This window comes from Caloenas nicobarica, chromosome 15 (assembly GCF_036013445.1).
Source record: "Caloenas nicobarica isolate bCalNic1 chromosome 15, bCalNic1.hap1, whole genome shotgun sequence".
In the NCBI taxonomy this organism is placed as follows: Eukaryota; Metazoa; Chordata; class Aves; order Columbiformes; family Columbidae; genus Caloenas; species Caloenas nicobarica.
In genome coordinates, this window is record NC_088259.1 from 7,612,914 (window position 1) to 7,629,065 (window position 16,152).

The window sequence follows — 16,152 nt, forward strand, 5'->3', positions numbered from 1 at the left end:
GTCAAGCCAATGAACTGACTTTTTCGATTTCAAATATTGCTAACAATTTTTTTACTGTGGTATCTTTGTTTGTTTGTTGTTTTTGTTGTAAAGGGAATTTAGAAAGGTTTATAAAACCTACATACATGGAGCTTTCTGTAAATCACATGGGTGGTTTGAAGCAGCCATGAATTCGATGAGGTTTGGTTCAGAGTGTCTTCTGCATGCAAATGTTACGAAGATTCGAGACCATTTAAAAACAATAAAAGAGACAAACAAGCTTTTCCTGGGCTTATTTTTAAAATGACTGTATGTTTGATTACAAGGTGACAAAATGAACCATTTTTCCTCAGTAAAGATGTCACAAGTTAAAAGCATTTGCTGGGAAGAACATACTAAATATGCTGAAAAGGTAATGCTTAAAAGAAACACAAACAATTAGCAGCACTTTAAACATTCTTGGCAGATGGCTGAAGGAACAAAAAAGAAAGGAAAACCATTTAAGGGACATCAATGTTATGAATCAAGGCAGGTGACATTTAAAACCAATGAATAAAACATCACAAAAACCTGTCTCTTTATAAATCATACTTCACAGTGCAAATTACAGCTAGGTACTACATTTTACTTCAAGATATTCCTCAATTAGCAGGAGATACAATGGGGGTATGATTTCAGGCTTGGAAAATAATAGTTGCCTATTCTGGACTATCTTCTACTGTCAGAAAAATATTCTTGCTATGAAAGTATGGGGTTTGTTCCCCACAAAAATATGGTCTTAATGCTGTCCCATTGAAAGAAAGCTTTATTTTCGATTCAGCACAGCACAAACAAGTTTACTTGTTTCCCAACCAGGAATCAGCCCTAGTTCCACAGGGCCTAGGCAGAGATATCTGTCAGCCATCCCAGACCCAGGTTTATCTCTCAAACTGATGAATGCCCTAGCAAATAAGTTCACTTTATGATCAAAGTAAGACTATTGGAAGAAATCAGTGCCAGAGAGGTAATTTTTATTCCAGCCAGCCCTGGCAAACAGGGGAGTTCATGATAGATGAAGGGAATAAACTTGTGGACAGAGAAATCCCTGAAGATTCACTCAAAGTGTTTGGTTTAGTCTTAGAAAAAATGTTATTGAAAAAAGCTCTACTTTAACCAAACTTTTTTTTCTTCTTCTTCTTCTATGCAGAACTCTACATATTCAAATGAATTTTTGGAACAATCAAACTTTTTTGTCACACAAGGGTCAGAGAAACTTGCTATCTTAGAAAAGAATGTATTGCGAGTTTCATAATAATTCAATAGGACTCTGAAGATTATTTGATTTTCAAGAAGTCCCATTTAAATTACCTGCAAATCTGCATACTCTACTAAAACTTTTTTGCTCCTGTCCAAGCAGATAGACTTTCCTGAGTGTTAGTAACCAGCTCGGATTATTCGCTTGAGTAATTTGGATGGGGAAAGGAGGAACAGAAAGATTAGTGTAGAGGCCGGTATCTGACACCTTTAACCAAGCTGCTTTAAAGACAGAAGTAAAAAGAAGATATAGCTCAGAGGATCACAGCAGAGTCAGGAAACACCATAAAACAATAAACTATGAAAGGTCAACCAACAGCAGCTTGCCCATATAAAGCAAGTACCTCTCTTCCAGCATCTGCCTTATCCACGTACCCTCACCATGACTTCTTCCTACTGCTAGAAAAGACCCAAAGACCAGTTCCAACAAAATGAGAGCCAATTATTCAGCCTGTCATCATTTTCAAAGCCTGCAACCGTACAGAAAATACTCTCAAGTTTTTAATCGATCGAACTCTTTGAAGGACAAAAGGTAGTAAAGCTATAAAGCATTAATATTGCACTGCTAATAAACACTATACAAATGAATGTACGGAGAAACCAAAGACATTGAACGTTCCAGGTACTGGTGGACAACAAGCTGTTCACAAGACAAATTACACTTTTAGAGGCAGAACACGATAAATTAGAGACTCTGGTCATTGAAAAGCAGAACGTGTTTACTGTTATTGATAAGCAATAAATCACCTGCCCGCTAACAGTTCCTCCCTATAAATCACTTCCAACGAAAGAAACTGCTGGTTCCAGCCCACAGCCATTCCTCACTACCTGAGCGGGGAGAAGAAACACCCTGTGCTGAGTGATGCCCATTTGTTACCATAGTCGTTGTACAGTGGCACAGGCGAAGCGGCACAGGGATGCGAGACATCGCACCGCGAGATACCGGCTGCAGCTTCTGCAGGCTGAGCGCTGCAAAAATCCACCGTGGCTGGATCCTCATCACCTGGACCACACACACCTCGGGTGCACGAGCAGAGTCCGATCGGAGACACGGTCAGGCTGGTGCCAACCACCAGGCTCAAAAATACAATGTGACCCTAATGAGATTTGACTTGCTTTGAAAGAGTTAAGCTTCCTATAAGCTTTTCAGTAAGAACTTCAAACTCCTGCTATCACACCAATACCCAGTTTGTCTCACTAGAAGGAAAAGGACTCACGTTCACGATTTCACTGCAAACCAACAGCCATTTGTCCACCTGGACAAGCTGAAGACATGATTAGACTAACACACTCTCCTTCTCTTGACGGGCTGGGAATGGTCAGCAGATATACAGGTGCTGGAATCAAAAAAGACCTGGAGCAAACAGCTACAACTCCTTGTGTAAAGCCTCTGGAAAGACTCGATGTCCTGCAGCACTCGTGCTCCAGTGCCTGTTAAAAGTTCAGGTCCTATTTGACTCCACATCCAAAAGAAGCTCCTAGGATAATTAATTAGCATAGATTCACTGAGATATCAAAAACTATGCATCAGATTTACAGCAAAACCAAAGCTTAATGCTACAGGTATTGAAACAACAGGACTTGCATCACGATGGCAAAATTCAAGATTGACGAGGGCTCTGCCACCACTCATTTTCCCCAGTGGAACCACACTCACGAAATAAAACTGAAAAGGTTTCAGTATTGTCATAGGTACCATAAGTCATGAATGGCTAGAACATGCTGATTTGCTAACAAAATAGGCTTTCAATAAAACAATTCATGATATAATATACAACATCCATGACTGGATGATCCACAAATACCTGATGCGATAGGTTTGGCAAGACAGAAAGCCTTTCAAGCAGGGGCAGAATTAAAAACACAAAAAAAGTTCTCTCACTTTAGCCACTAGTGATATTAGAATAATGACCTGCTCAGAGCAGTTAAAAGGCTTTTAAAATAGGTTTGTTGTGTCTAAGGGCAGGAAACACTGCACAATTAATTCTGCCATATGTTACAGTACCACTGAAAGATTAAAGTGAAAAAATGTATGACATTGTCTAAACAAATCTTCTAGCATTATTAATTTAAGTCTGTGCAACAGTATGTGACTCATGTTCACTGGCAAAATTAAATTCAAGTACAAAAATTCTGAGATCTGATTATGGCGATTAGGAATTCTACATACAATGCAGTCTGCCCATTAACAGCCTACCCCTGCAGCATTTTCCTATTACAGTTTGTTACTTTCTTCCTAACAGCAAGAATTTTTGCCCGTAATTAGTATTTTTCCCCCGTGTTAAATAAATCATCATGTTCTCGGAAACATTTTTCATAATCAAGCAGGGCCTAAATCTCCAGAGATCCTGGTTCAAACTCGAGTTGGGATAAACATTAACACCATCGGGCATTGACTAGTCGGTTAATAATAACCTCTAACTCAGAAATCCAAGGCTGGAAAGACACTGCTAGGTTTATGCCATCTCCAACCACAACCAGGACATAGACAGAGCATCACATCTGGGAGGAACCGAGTTTATCACCTTTTAGTAGAGATCTCAGGGTTTTTGGCTCTGCGGTGGATGGGGCTGACTCCTCTAACCCTTATCTAACGTGACATTGCCACTGTGATATAAATAGTGTCTTATCTGCCTGCTTCGGAGGAACAATGTTAGTCAAGAAAAGGTCAAATGGTTTTGCCACAAGGGAGAAGAGCAAAAATCTTTTGTAATTTAATATTGCCTTTTTTTTTCTGGAAGACAAGAGACTCCAAGTGCTGGTCACATAGGGAGAGGAATGCAGAAGAGAAGACAACGCATATTTATCTAGTCTGCAGTAGCATAAAGCAATAATATTTCAATCATTTCTTAAGGCTCAGGAGGAAACCGTATTCAGCAGCATCTCCCTGATCTCATCTTTACTCAGAATCCAGCAAACTCTACAGACAAAGTCTGCTCAAACCTGCCTACTTTGACAGGGCAGAAATAAGTTATAGCTGCAGGCAAGTATAGGACACATGTACTTGATATACCTACTAGTAAATGGATATTTTCTTATTCCACAATGCTTATTTCATGATGCTTTCAATTAATAAAGCATTAATAAACAAGACTTTTACCCACAGCTAGCTAAACTGATCCATTTTTAGTCAAATGGGAAAAAAAAAATCCCGTTTTAAGACTGAATACATTACACAACCTGAGGTTACTGCTACTAACCCTCAGATAAGCACTACAGAAATATCCATATGTATTTACTGAGGTTGCTTTCAAGCATTTTTCTTATCCTACAGAACAGAAAGTAGCTCTCTTACAAAATCTGCATGCAAGACAGGCTGGTATGTTCATATGCAGTTGAACCAGAGAAATACATAGAGCTGGGAAGCAAAATTGCTACACATTACTACGTGAAGGTGACCTAAAGCCCGCTTTATTGCCAGCTTTTATTGCGGGCTTTTATTGCTTCCAGCACACTGGTAATCTGTGCACGTGGCAATACTTCCATACTAATGGAAATCAGTAAACAAGGTCACGTGCGTGTCAAACAGTCGCTTTGCACATTCTAAAAATACTTGTGGGTCCTGTTTGCTAGGACAGCACCGACCTTTCCTTGTGTCATCCGCTGCGTGTGCCGCAGCCTCACGGTCTGCAGGGTGGAATAAATCCTACTCGGTGGAAAGAAGAGTAATTGCTAAAGTTATTATCAACCAAATTAGAAAGTAAAATAATTACAGCAAATTTCCCCTTGGGCCATCTTCTGCGGAGTACAAAAGACTTCTAAGATGCTCCAAACCACCCTGTCTTTCCTGGGAAATACCACACATCGAAAAATAATTGTTTATCGTTAAATGAAGCTACAGCATGTAAGGTGAATGAGATAAATGGAGCATCTGATTTGACTAGAATTGTGTGTTTGGCCCATACTCTGTGATACACAGGCTGACAATTCAGCTTGCAGGTTATTTTTGCAAAACACGCTTATGCAGCGGCTTTACGCCTTCAGGCTGAACATAATGTAGTACAAAGGGCTACAAGAGAGTGAATAAAGCAGGTCCCCTCAGCTAGCCATCCTTTTCAGTCTAAATAAGAAAATCTGAGATGCAGCAGCAAAGACAACAAAACACGTGTAAGAGCAGTAGTTTATACAAGCTGTACAAACAGAACGAAAGGCCCCAGTTATTATTCCAGCCTTTAAAACATCTCCTCGAGTCGTGACTAGCAGAGAGATTTCGCTTTCCATGCTGCTTTGTGAAGGTGAAATGACTCTTGCCAACCACTGAACAACCATGACAACCACGGGCAACACGAACAGACATCCATAAGGGCACGCAAGGCACCCACAGCAAGAAGTGCTGGCACTGAAGTAGAACTGAAAGAAAATGCAGCGGAGAAAACGGTGTTCAGCAGAACACCCATCTTCTGGCGTTTTGAAAGCAAACCAGAAATTTTCCATCCTCGGAAAAACAATTAAATCGTAACATTTATGAATAACAGATCTTTCTGTGGGTTTCTGAAAAGTTCCTGAAAATTCTGAGCATGTGAACTTTACTTACAAAGACTGAAATTGAGGATTTGAAAGAGAAATAAAGCCAAGCTGTATGTTTATATAACAAAACAAAATCCAGTGCCAAACTGTGAGTAAAACAAGGAAATTCAATGGTTCTAACACTACACATTCAGGATTTGCATTTCCCAACTGCCATATGGAACTCTGTTTTTTATTTTAAATGCATCATGGGGAAGCAAAGCAAGATTGCTTGTACCTTCATGTCCTCAGGCTTTTTTGTTCATCTGCTTGTTTTTAAACACGGAAAGTATACAGATAATGACAGGTTATGATTACTCAGAAATACCTAAAGAAAATGAGTTTTTCAAAATGTCTCATCCAAATGCATTAGCAATTAGAATCTCCTCAAGTTTCCATTAGTCTGTCAAAACAAGAAATAATCTTATAGCGGCTCTGACTAAAACTCTTAAAGATTGTCACATTGATTGAATTTCAAAGTATAGACTTACAAATTCGTAGTCTCCATCCTGTGGTACTTTCCAATCAGATGAATTTTTTGCCTGGCCAGACACATTCTTCCCAAAGCTATTGATTTGATTCTCCTTCTCCTTCTGCTCAAAATATTCAAGGAATGATGGTTTGGCTGGCTGCATCGTTTCATCCCTCCCTGGAAACATTAAAAATAAAATTTTAAAAAAGGTTGTTTTGAAAAAATATATTTTCTGTTATACGGCCTTACATCATAGCCAAAAGTGATTTTATTTTTTTAGCACACACTAAATCACATAGTACTGCTAAAGTACTGTTTTTCTCAGCAGCTTTTCACATATAAAACTGACTGTACAGTGAGAAAACTGGAGAAGGGAAGCTTTAAGCCCAGCACAGGAGTGATGACAATGCTGGAGGCCTTGGCCTCTGGACCTGCAACCCGTGCGGATCTGTCAGAGCTCCCGGCCAGGGAACCAAGCTCGTGCACTGAACACCAGAACTAAACTGCTACCAACTAGAGAGGTCGGGGTTTTTCATCCCAGCCAGGTTACACGCACTGCAAAACACACAAAGTTCCAAAATTAAACAGCGTTGTTTTACAAGCAGAACCCATCTTTATATTTATGAATGGAACAGGACAAAACTGAGGCTTTCAAAGACCACATCTACCATACAAATATCACATAACTTACCTTGAGTAGAAGTAGCCAAGTTCTACACTTTTTTGTGTAGAAAGGATTAGTTTGCAAAGCTTTTTTTTTCTTTTCATAAACAGTCAGTGAGTGAGTTTTCAAGTTAAGTACTCTAGTAGTTTGTAAGTTAATTCCCCTGAACACACTTTCTCTAGTGGATTACTCGAATAAGTCAGATTTATAGATTAACCATCCAATTCTAGACTGCAGTTAAGAAACTTCTGGTAATAAGAAATGGGCAAGGGTACAAAGAGAGACAGAGGAGTCAGAATAATCCCCTAAATATGAGTACATTGACTTTTTGAGAGCAGGTCTCATAAGCCTCCCGAGCACCATTCTCAGTAACAAAGAGCTCACCCCATACTGATGGGAGAAGGATAGATATAGCCAAAGGCAGAAAGCTTTAGCACAACTAGATTTGCATTAATCTCGTCTTTTGAATTATTCTTTAGAACCAGCATCAGTTAAATGAAAAGGAAGAACACTGCTGATCTGTTAAGAGCAACAAGCTAGAAAAAGTACATTCTCACAGGGTGCCCAGGTATGTTGGGTAGTTGGTGAGATCAGGGATACAAACACTCATCCCTTCCTCCTTCATCCATCGCGCCACCCAAATAAATCCCTGCTAATGTAATTTAAGTACCACTACATACAAATAAATCTGGCAGCCCATTCAGCAAACAGGTTTCCACCATGGAAGGCACTTAAAGAACACTCGCAGCTCAATGCCATTGTGCTGCTCTTTATGATAAAATGCTTCACAAAAACCTGTGAGCGTAATGGAAGTAAGCGTTCTAACAATACCTAGTGAGGCAGTTTTGTTCTGATAAAATACGGTTCTCTAGACACTGAAGTAGCTTAAACACGTTTTGAGGCAATGCAGAAACCATCATTCTCAGAAAGCAGGATTAGCACTAGAGTTAACAGAAAAATGGCATCAGAACAGCCTAATTCTGGACTGTGGAAATCAGTTCACTGTTGAATGCCATACATTTGAAATAAATATAATCTGTCAGGCAGGCAATCAACCAAAAGTTTAGAGCTTCAGACAAGCGCACAGGGGATGGAGCCATCCTTTGAGGGGTTTGTGGGGTCTGTGTCACGCAGAGACTCACCTACATGGGTCTGCACAGCAGCCAGGCTATCACAGGACAGTCCTCACTAAGGACATTCCACAGTGCTTTCCTCTTGAAAATATATTAGCTGCTCTGGTCACCCATTAAGATTTAATCACCAGATATTAATTGTGCACATAAAACTGCCATCCAGTGATCCAGAACTTCCCTGGCAGACTCTGCCTGATCCTCAGACAAGTGTATGAATTCCTTGGTCAGCTCTTTGTCTATAGACATGTTAAATGCAGAACAAATTTCTGCAAAGTATGAGAAATCTTGGCAGGATATTTTGGTTGTGATATTGAGAGAAGTGTGGTTCTAGGCAGCCTGAAATGTCACGATGCGTTTTGAAAAAGCGCTGCATCGTTCTGCCTCTCCAGGGGCAGCTAAAAGCTCCAGCACGAACTCAAGTGTTTATACTTTTGCACTATGACAACTGGAGCAAAGACAAATTATTCCACCCCTGGCAGCGGCTCCCTTTTTCTTAAAAAACAAACCCAAAAACCTCTCATCGTACAGAATTAGATCAAGAAAGACACCTTCAGACAGGCTCCATGAAGGTCAGTCAGGAAACACGTCTGCAAAGTGGAGAACAGACTTGCTGTTGGGAATAATTACTGAAATACAATAGCAATCCAATTACTGCTAAGCGATAAAACATTTATTTAGAATGAAGTAAATACAGCCCTTGTATTCTGCTGCAGTCCTGCCTGTTTGAAGCAGGAGGTAAGTTGTGATGGTCAATCCTGGCAATGTTTAACACCAACAAATTTTCTAGAAATAGAGGAATTCCTAACTACCTAGGCTAACCTATACACAGCTTGCTGACAGCCAGCCTAGGTCTCAGTAATTCAGACTTCCTAGGGAAAAAAAAAAAAGAAAATCTAAATCAAGCTTGTACTGTATGGTTTGGAAACAATCATTTGCAGCAGAGAATTTGAAAGCAAGCGTTTCACTCCAGTGACATTGGCTTATTCAGTTCTTTTCTATTTACTTATTTTTTAAAAAAAGACTGTTTGCTCATACCAGAGCTTAATTCAGAGTGTCACTTCAAGCAATCATGCTCATTTCCCCTCCAGTTGTATTTTACTAAGAACTGCAATGTTTGTAAGCAACCAGTTACACCTACAGGACAACCACCTATTGTAGCAACACTGAATTATCAAATGGCATATCCAAACCAAAGGGTTTTTTTAATAAAACTTCTGTTTTCATGCAGAAATGAAATGAAGAAGGAAGCACATGAAGTGGTGGTGGTAGCTGATAATCCTGAAGAGGATTTGCTCTCCCCTGCAAAAGGATGAGAGGAACGGTCTGAACTGTAGCAAGGGCAACTTGGCTGAAGAGAAGGAAGAAAGTTTTCACAACAGGGATGGTTGTGCAAAGGAGCAGGGCTGGAGTGACCGTGCAAGGCCCTGAGCAATGGGCTCTGACCTTGCACTTGGTCCCAGCCACCCCACAGGGACCAGCCCAGCCCTCCTGCCCAGCAAACCCGGCTCTGTGCAGCTCCGGCCCCTCACACCGCTCACCCTGCCCTCACCTCGGCCTTGCAAACGCACACAACCCTTAGTCACCAATTTTAGTACATTTTAGTACATTTTTAGTTAATGTGTTTGAGGTTTTGTTTGCTTGTTTGTTTTTGGTTTTTAACTGATTAAAATAAAGATTGCTAACCAACAAACAAAGAATGGAAAAAAGATCATGGAATCACAGAATCATTTTGGTTGGAAGAGACACTTAAGATCATCTACTCCAACCATAACCTAACTCCAGCACTAAACCATGTCCCTAAGAACCTCATCTATGCATCTTTGAAACCCCTCCAGGGATGACGACTCCACCGCTTCTCTGGACAGCCTGTTCCAATGCCTGACAACCTTTTCCATGAAGAAATTTTTCCCAATATCCAATCTGAACCTCCTCTGGTGCAACTTGAGGCCATTTCCTCTCATCCTATCACTTGCTACTCGAGAGAAGAGACCAACACTCTCCATGCTACAACCTCCTCAGATAATATAAAAGGAAAAACATCTGGAATAAGATATCTAAGATGTCTGAAATTTTGGTTGCTGCTGTGATCTCAGGAGGGGCACGTATGCACCAAGACAGACGGAAACACTCCTGGAGACGGAAAGACATTACACCAAATCAATTATAATCAATTATCATCCCAGTACAACTGGATTTCTTTTTGCCAATCTTGGCATTTAACAACAGTGTCATCTTCCCAAAGATGACCTGTTACTAATGCAACATAAGAATCACACTCCCTTATCGTTCAGATTTTGATAACAGGCAGCTGAAGACAAAAATCGATCACTGCTATTTGCAGAAGCAGATGCTGCTGAAAGATGACACTGCACTAAACGTGTCTGTGCCAAAAAGCACTTAACTTCCCAGTTTTATAGGGTTAGACTAAAATATGAACAGTTGACAGAAAGTGAGATCACAAGCATGGCACAGAAGAGCCTTCTACGAGAAGGTCACCCTGTGGTGACAAGAAAGGCTTTGCCATGCATTTATTTTGGAACCTAAGGAGTTGCTCATGAGGATGAGCCACGAGAGCTCCCTGGAGACATTAACGGTCTACCATTTAGATATGCAGTCATCTTTTTAGGAGCTGTATTAATTACACAAATGGAACATGAGAGCTGTGCTGGAGCCGGTCCAGCTGACTGCAGGTTTGGGCTGGCTGTGTGGAGCTGGGGCGCGGGGACGGGAGCAGAAACCCCCGTGGAAAACGCATCAGTGCTGCCTGGTGTAAAGTCATGTTTAGCAAAGTGTATGAACATCAGTATTGTTGTGTGTGAGAACAGAAAAAGATGTGAAAGTGGAAGGTTCAAAGGTAGAGAATGCCATGAATTGTGAAAAACAACATCCCCTTAGATTTTGATTTTTAAAGGAGTTTACTACCTCTGCGTTACCCTTTCAGCGCTGGAAAGCAAAGTCCAACTGTACATGGTACCATGCAAGCTGGGCCAGTCCTGACCCAAAGCACAAACAGCCCAGATAAACCAAAAGATGACAAAAAGATACAGGGAAGACACTGCAAGAAGCCAGTGACGCAATATCAGCAACAGCCCATGGCCTCCGCACGCTGGATCCTCTGTGAGGCTACAGCGAGGGCAAGTTTTAAGGAAAAACTAAAACAATGTGCTCCCTCCCAAAAAACGTCACCTGTCTGAATACTTGAGAGAATGGAAGAAGTCAGTCTTAGTGGCTGACTGCAGCATACAGTCCTCCTGACATCAAGCAAAAGATGACAAGGTGTGGAGAGCCCTCAAGACATTTGTATTTCCATATGATGCTGCAGAGAAAGTAGAACGATGAAGAAACAGCACAGTCAAGCAAACCAGCAAGAGATGTACTTTTTTTTTTCCCCAGCAGTAAAGAATATCCATGAACCCAAGATCATTCAATATCATTTAGTCCCAGAAATCAAAGCACTCATTTTGTTGATTTTGGCAAATTAGCTCTCACAATGGAAAATTTTCAGAAGCTCATGAGCTTCAAAGGATGCCTTCAAAAGGAAAGTGGGGTTTACAAATTCCTTCTGTCTATGTGAACAAGCTTGCTAAGTAATGAAACTAAAATCTTTGCTTTTCTCTAAAATTATTCTTCTCTACACAAACGTGACAGCAGAAGAATCCTTGTTTTGTTATCCTTCCCTCTTGAAAGAGATTGCTATTACCTACCTAGGGTGAATATTCTAGAGTCACAAAGCTTGTCATGAGAGAGAGCAAGGTAACCTCAAGAACACATTTTGTGTGCTCTTTACTCAAGTCAGTTAAAACAGTTAAAATTTACAATACCTATTCTTGAAGCCATGGTGAGAGATTTCGTCCCTTAAATCACAAAAAACTGTAGCTAGAGTTGTGGCTGGGAACAGTCAGGACATCATGCTACAAATTAATCTACAAAGAAGGTAATGTGAATCGACAGCAATGAAGTGATCAATTACTGCATTAGCAATATCAAACTAAAATGTGATACTTGGTACACATACACGTATTTGTCAAGTTTTCAGGAGGCTGCAACCTTCACAAAGACAACTGGCCTCAGCTCTGGGGAGTGCTTGTGTTTACGAGGATGAGGTGTCAGCAGCAACAAGACCAAAAATTGTTAAGTTGACTTGTGCTAGGAAAGCATCACAAACACCCTGCACAAAGTTCAGGAAGGTGCATCCCTGTGAGCAGGAGCTCAGAACAGCTCTGCAGAGATAAGCAAAGAGCACTCAGGTGAACTCTGAAGAAAGCGGAGCTCTTGCTGCCTTAGACGTAACACCAGAAAGGATCCCCTGGGACAAGCAGCACGGCCTCCCCTGTCATATACAGGATTATACAGCCACTTTCACACAGGGATCAAAACCTATCGTAAAGCAATTGCTTTGCTTCACCCTTGCTGTTCTCCTGGAGTTATAAACCCTCCCACTTCCAGTCTGAAGTTCGTGGGTAGCCAGTGTACATGCACTTGCTCTTCAGCACTAAAACCATTACCCCCTACAGTGTTCACCTTCCCTCCTTGCCCTTTTAAATTTTTTTTTAAAGACTTTTAATATCCAATGTCATCTTTCATTTGGGTGGTCTACATAAGCACAAATCTTTCTCTGACTTCTCAGTAACAGGCTCAGTCCCCAGCAGCCTCAGCAAGCTTCTGTCTGCTTTAGATTGAATTATGTCACTTTAAGGCTTAAAACGCACAAGTATGAAGGATGCACAAAACAGCGCCTGATGATGATGTGCAAGCAACACTTCATTAATATTAAATTTCAAATGGAATTGCAGTTTTATTTGCTTCAGGCTATTTCTTAGAGATCTCAGATTAACTTTAGCAGCTGGACAGCATAATTTGTACAGCACGAACAGGACCGAGTCACTTTATGCAGCAGAGCAGAGATGCCAATTTATTCAACCAAAGCAAAAAGTGCTCCATCATTAATGATTTCACCCCATGGCAACACAAGCTGAGATTTCCTCACATTAAAAGCAGACCACATAACACTTTATTGAAGCTGATGAGGACAAGCCTTTCCATAATCATGGCCTATCTTAAACTAAATCAAAGCAGAACATACCTGACAGGTTCTGCTATTCAGAAGGAGCTCCTAGATGACCATAAAAATCAACATTAGGTATCCTAACTAATCTCTTTTAATGAATAAAAGACACCAAAGTGATTGAAGGAAAAGAGTACCAACGCTCATCCAATATGTAATTGAGGATTCTTTCTGAAAGAGGAGGAAATCCTCACAGTAATGAAAACCGTTTAGGACCTGATTACCTCATTCTGGATCTCTTTTAGATAAAACTCAGAAGAAATTATAAATATATAGCAGCTTTCTTCCTCCATCACAAATTTTCAATAAATAACTTACAGAAAACAACATGGCAATGAACACTAATGAATACTTTTTTTTTCTTCCTGAAGCTTGAAAATCTGCTGGTAAAAGTAAATATAGTTTTAAACTTCTGCAATTAAGAGTTTATAGAGTTCTCCTCATTCCTGCTCAGGAGGAAAGCTTTCTCCAGGGTTTATTTTGATCTGGTAGGAAGTGAGGTTATTCTTAGAAGAAACAGGCAAGTTACAGTTTGCCTGTATGTGCAAATATATGCATGTGTATGGGACAGAGACATAATTACAAAGTGATTTACTACTACTCTCTCTCGTGTCTGAGTCTCCTGAAACATATTGCCCCCTGTATGAGTCTATCAGTCCTGCTTCCCCTCTTCCCCAAGACAATGCTTCTGCCCAGAAAAAAAAAGAAAATTTCTCTACTTTCTATCCCCCACCGCCACAAATGCAGGGGTGCTTAATAGTAAAGTGACAGAAACAGCAAAAATAGCCGTGTTAAAACACATACATCTCTTTCTCCAGTGTCAGTGTCTCTGAAAATACAAATTTTATTCACTTTGTCTTAGCGTTAAAGCTTCATCAAATATTCAGGACAACCAAAGGTCAACAGGCATCCGGCTTAGGACCCCAGACTTCACTGTTCTTCATGCTCTGGTCTGCACAGCAGCACTATTTCAATTGCTGACAGGAGTCCAGTACCGCTATTCAAACAGAAGAAACAAAACCCACAGCAAAAACCCCACAACAAAATGACAGCGTATACAACTCCTCCTGTCGCTCAAAAACACTGTCTGCATGGACACCCAACTTGACATTCTTAAACAAAATGTGCTGGCCACTGTTTATGTCAAGTTTGCCAGCAAGGTTGCTATTAAGAGAGAAGTTGAAGAGTAACACAGCTGGAAGACTTATCTGTGAAGATTTGCATTCTCCACACCTCAAGAGCAGCAGTAAAATGCTGCTGACAGTTCGAGAAGAATTTAATCATTGCAGGTGTTTATATAAACAGTGTGTCATTTAAATGCATAACACGAGGAGTGTTTTATGGTCCAATTATGCCTAAATGGACCAATTCATTTTAAACACAAAACTGTACCACTGGACATTAATAACACTGAGTTGTGGGAAGCCGCTGTGAAGAGCTATTGTCTATGGAGAAAACCAGCCAATATCTCTGACATACACGTGATGTAGATCCGGACAAAATGTGGAGCTCTCTCTATGGTACCTGCATCAGCTGTTTGGATAACACGCATCTGCACGTTTTTGGACGATTACTGGTATTACACCACCTACAGCTACCTCAGCTACAGCCCAGCAATACTTTATTCAATTGTAATATTAATGCAATCAAACAAACCATCTGCCACCCGTATTCACTCTGCTGTTCACGTTACAGCTTTTACAGTTACTGCTTTACATGAAAAATTACAGGTTAATTAGCGGAGACAAAAAGTTTCCCAAGTCTTGGCAGTAACACTTCTCTGGTTTAGGTTTAAGTGTCACCCACTGGGTGTCTCACAAAGCCACCAAGACTAATAAGCTTATTCTGAATCATTTTTCTAATAGGAAATTGCCAAGTTTGCATCTCAGCTCCTTTAATTTGCTAATGAAACCAAATCTCCCCTCAAAAGGAGAAATATCTTCTTAAAAGAACACAATCGTGCTTAGCAGCGCAGGCACGGTAAAAGCACAACAAAACCCAAACCACCCCTAACTTTATAAGAATTGAGCCTAGAATTTTTTATTTTAAACATTCATAAACTATTAAGAATTTTTACCTACACATGACACTATCAAGGTAGAGGCAACAGCGTTATTAGAGCTTCTGGTCCATCTCTGCACCAGACGCTGCTGAATGGTGCCCCAAAAACCCCACACCCCCAATCCTTCCACCCTCGCCAAACCCCCGTTCATCTCAACCCAGACAGCCCAACTCACACCACTCTTGGCCATTCTGCGTTCTCCACTGTCCTTTTATTTGCTGCTTAAACAAGCAAGAGGCGCTTTAACATAGAAAATAGGACAGATTACAGTACTAGACAAACTAGATCCTATTTCACTTGGATCTGACCGTATTGCAGAGTCCAAGGAAGGCAACATGTTTATCTGCTTTATTGTAAAATTACATTCCACTCTTTAAATCCAAGATACAAATTCATGCCAAACTTCCACTATCTAAAGACCTACAGCAAATGCTGCACAAAAAAAGTGTAAAAATGCTGCACTATTTGCTAACGCCTCATAGAAAAATTTTAAAAACCACATTATTTCAGACATATTCACAGTTCAAAAGCTACCCCAGCTCTCAAGCACAATGGAAATGTCTGTTATAACAAATGATTGTTCATCTACAGTTCTTCAGTTTCTTCCACAGTTTTCCTGGAATAGTTTAACTGCAATCCATAAGTAATCTGTTAGCAATGGATTTATAAGTAAAATGTGTCGCGGCACAATTTAGTACCTGTGGTTTTGGGCAATCACTTGAGTGCTTTCAAAATGCGTAACAGAATGTCATAGTGACATTTTTAATGCTGCCTGAATATATATATTATATTCAGTATATTATTACTGAATATATATTGAGTGCCTAGAAAAATGCCAAGCAAACGAAACAATTTAAGGAAACAGAATTACAGCTCAAATGACTACAAAGTAAAACTTCCCCTACAATGTAAAATACTGGAATTTAAGAACGCTTTTCTTCTGAGCTGGAAAAGCCATTGATTTATGCAAGAAGCGTT

The 16,152-nt window shown here is 40.3% G+C and overlaps 1 protein-coding gene across 2 annotated transcripts in view; it reads right to left on the bottom strand.

Moving 5' to 3' along the window:
• Positions 1-16,152, bottom strand: part of STK4 (serine/threonine kinase 4) — a 43,975-nt gene that overhangs the window by 14,439 nt on the left and 13,384 nt on the right. For both annotated transcript variants that reach the window (XM_065645378.1, XM_065645377.1), the window contains one exon: positions 6,270-6,427. In XM_065645378.1, the coding sequence (XP_065501450.1) occupies positions 6,270-6,427 (158 nt within the window). The remainder of the gene's footprint in view (positions 1-6,269; positions 6,428-16,152) is intronic.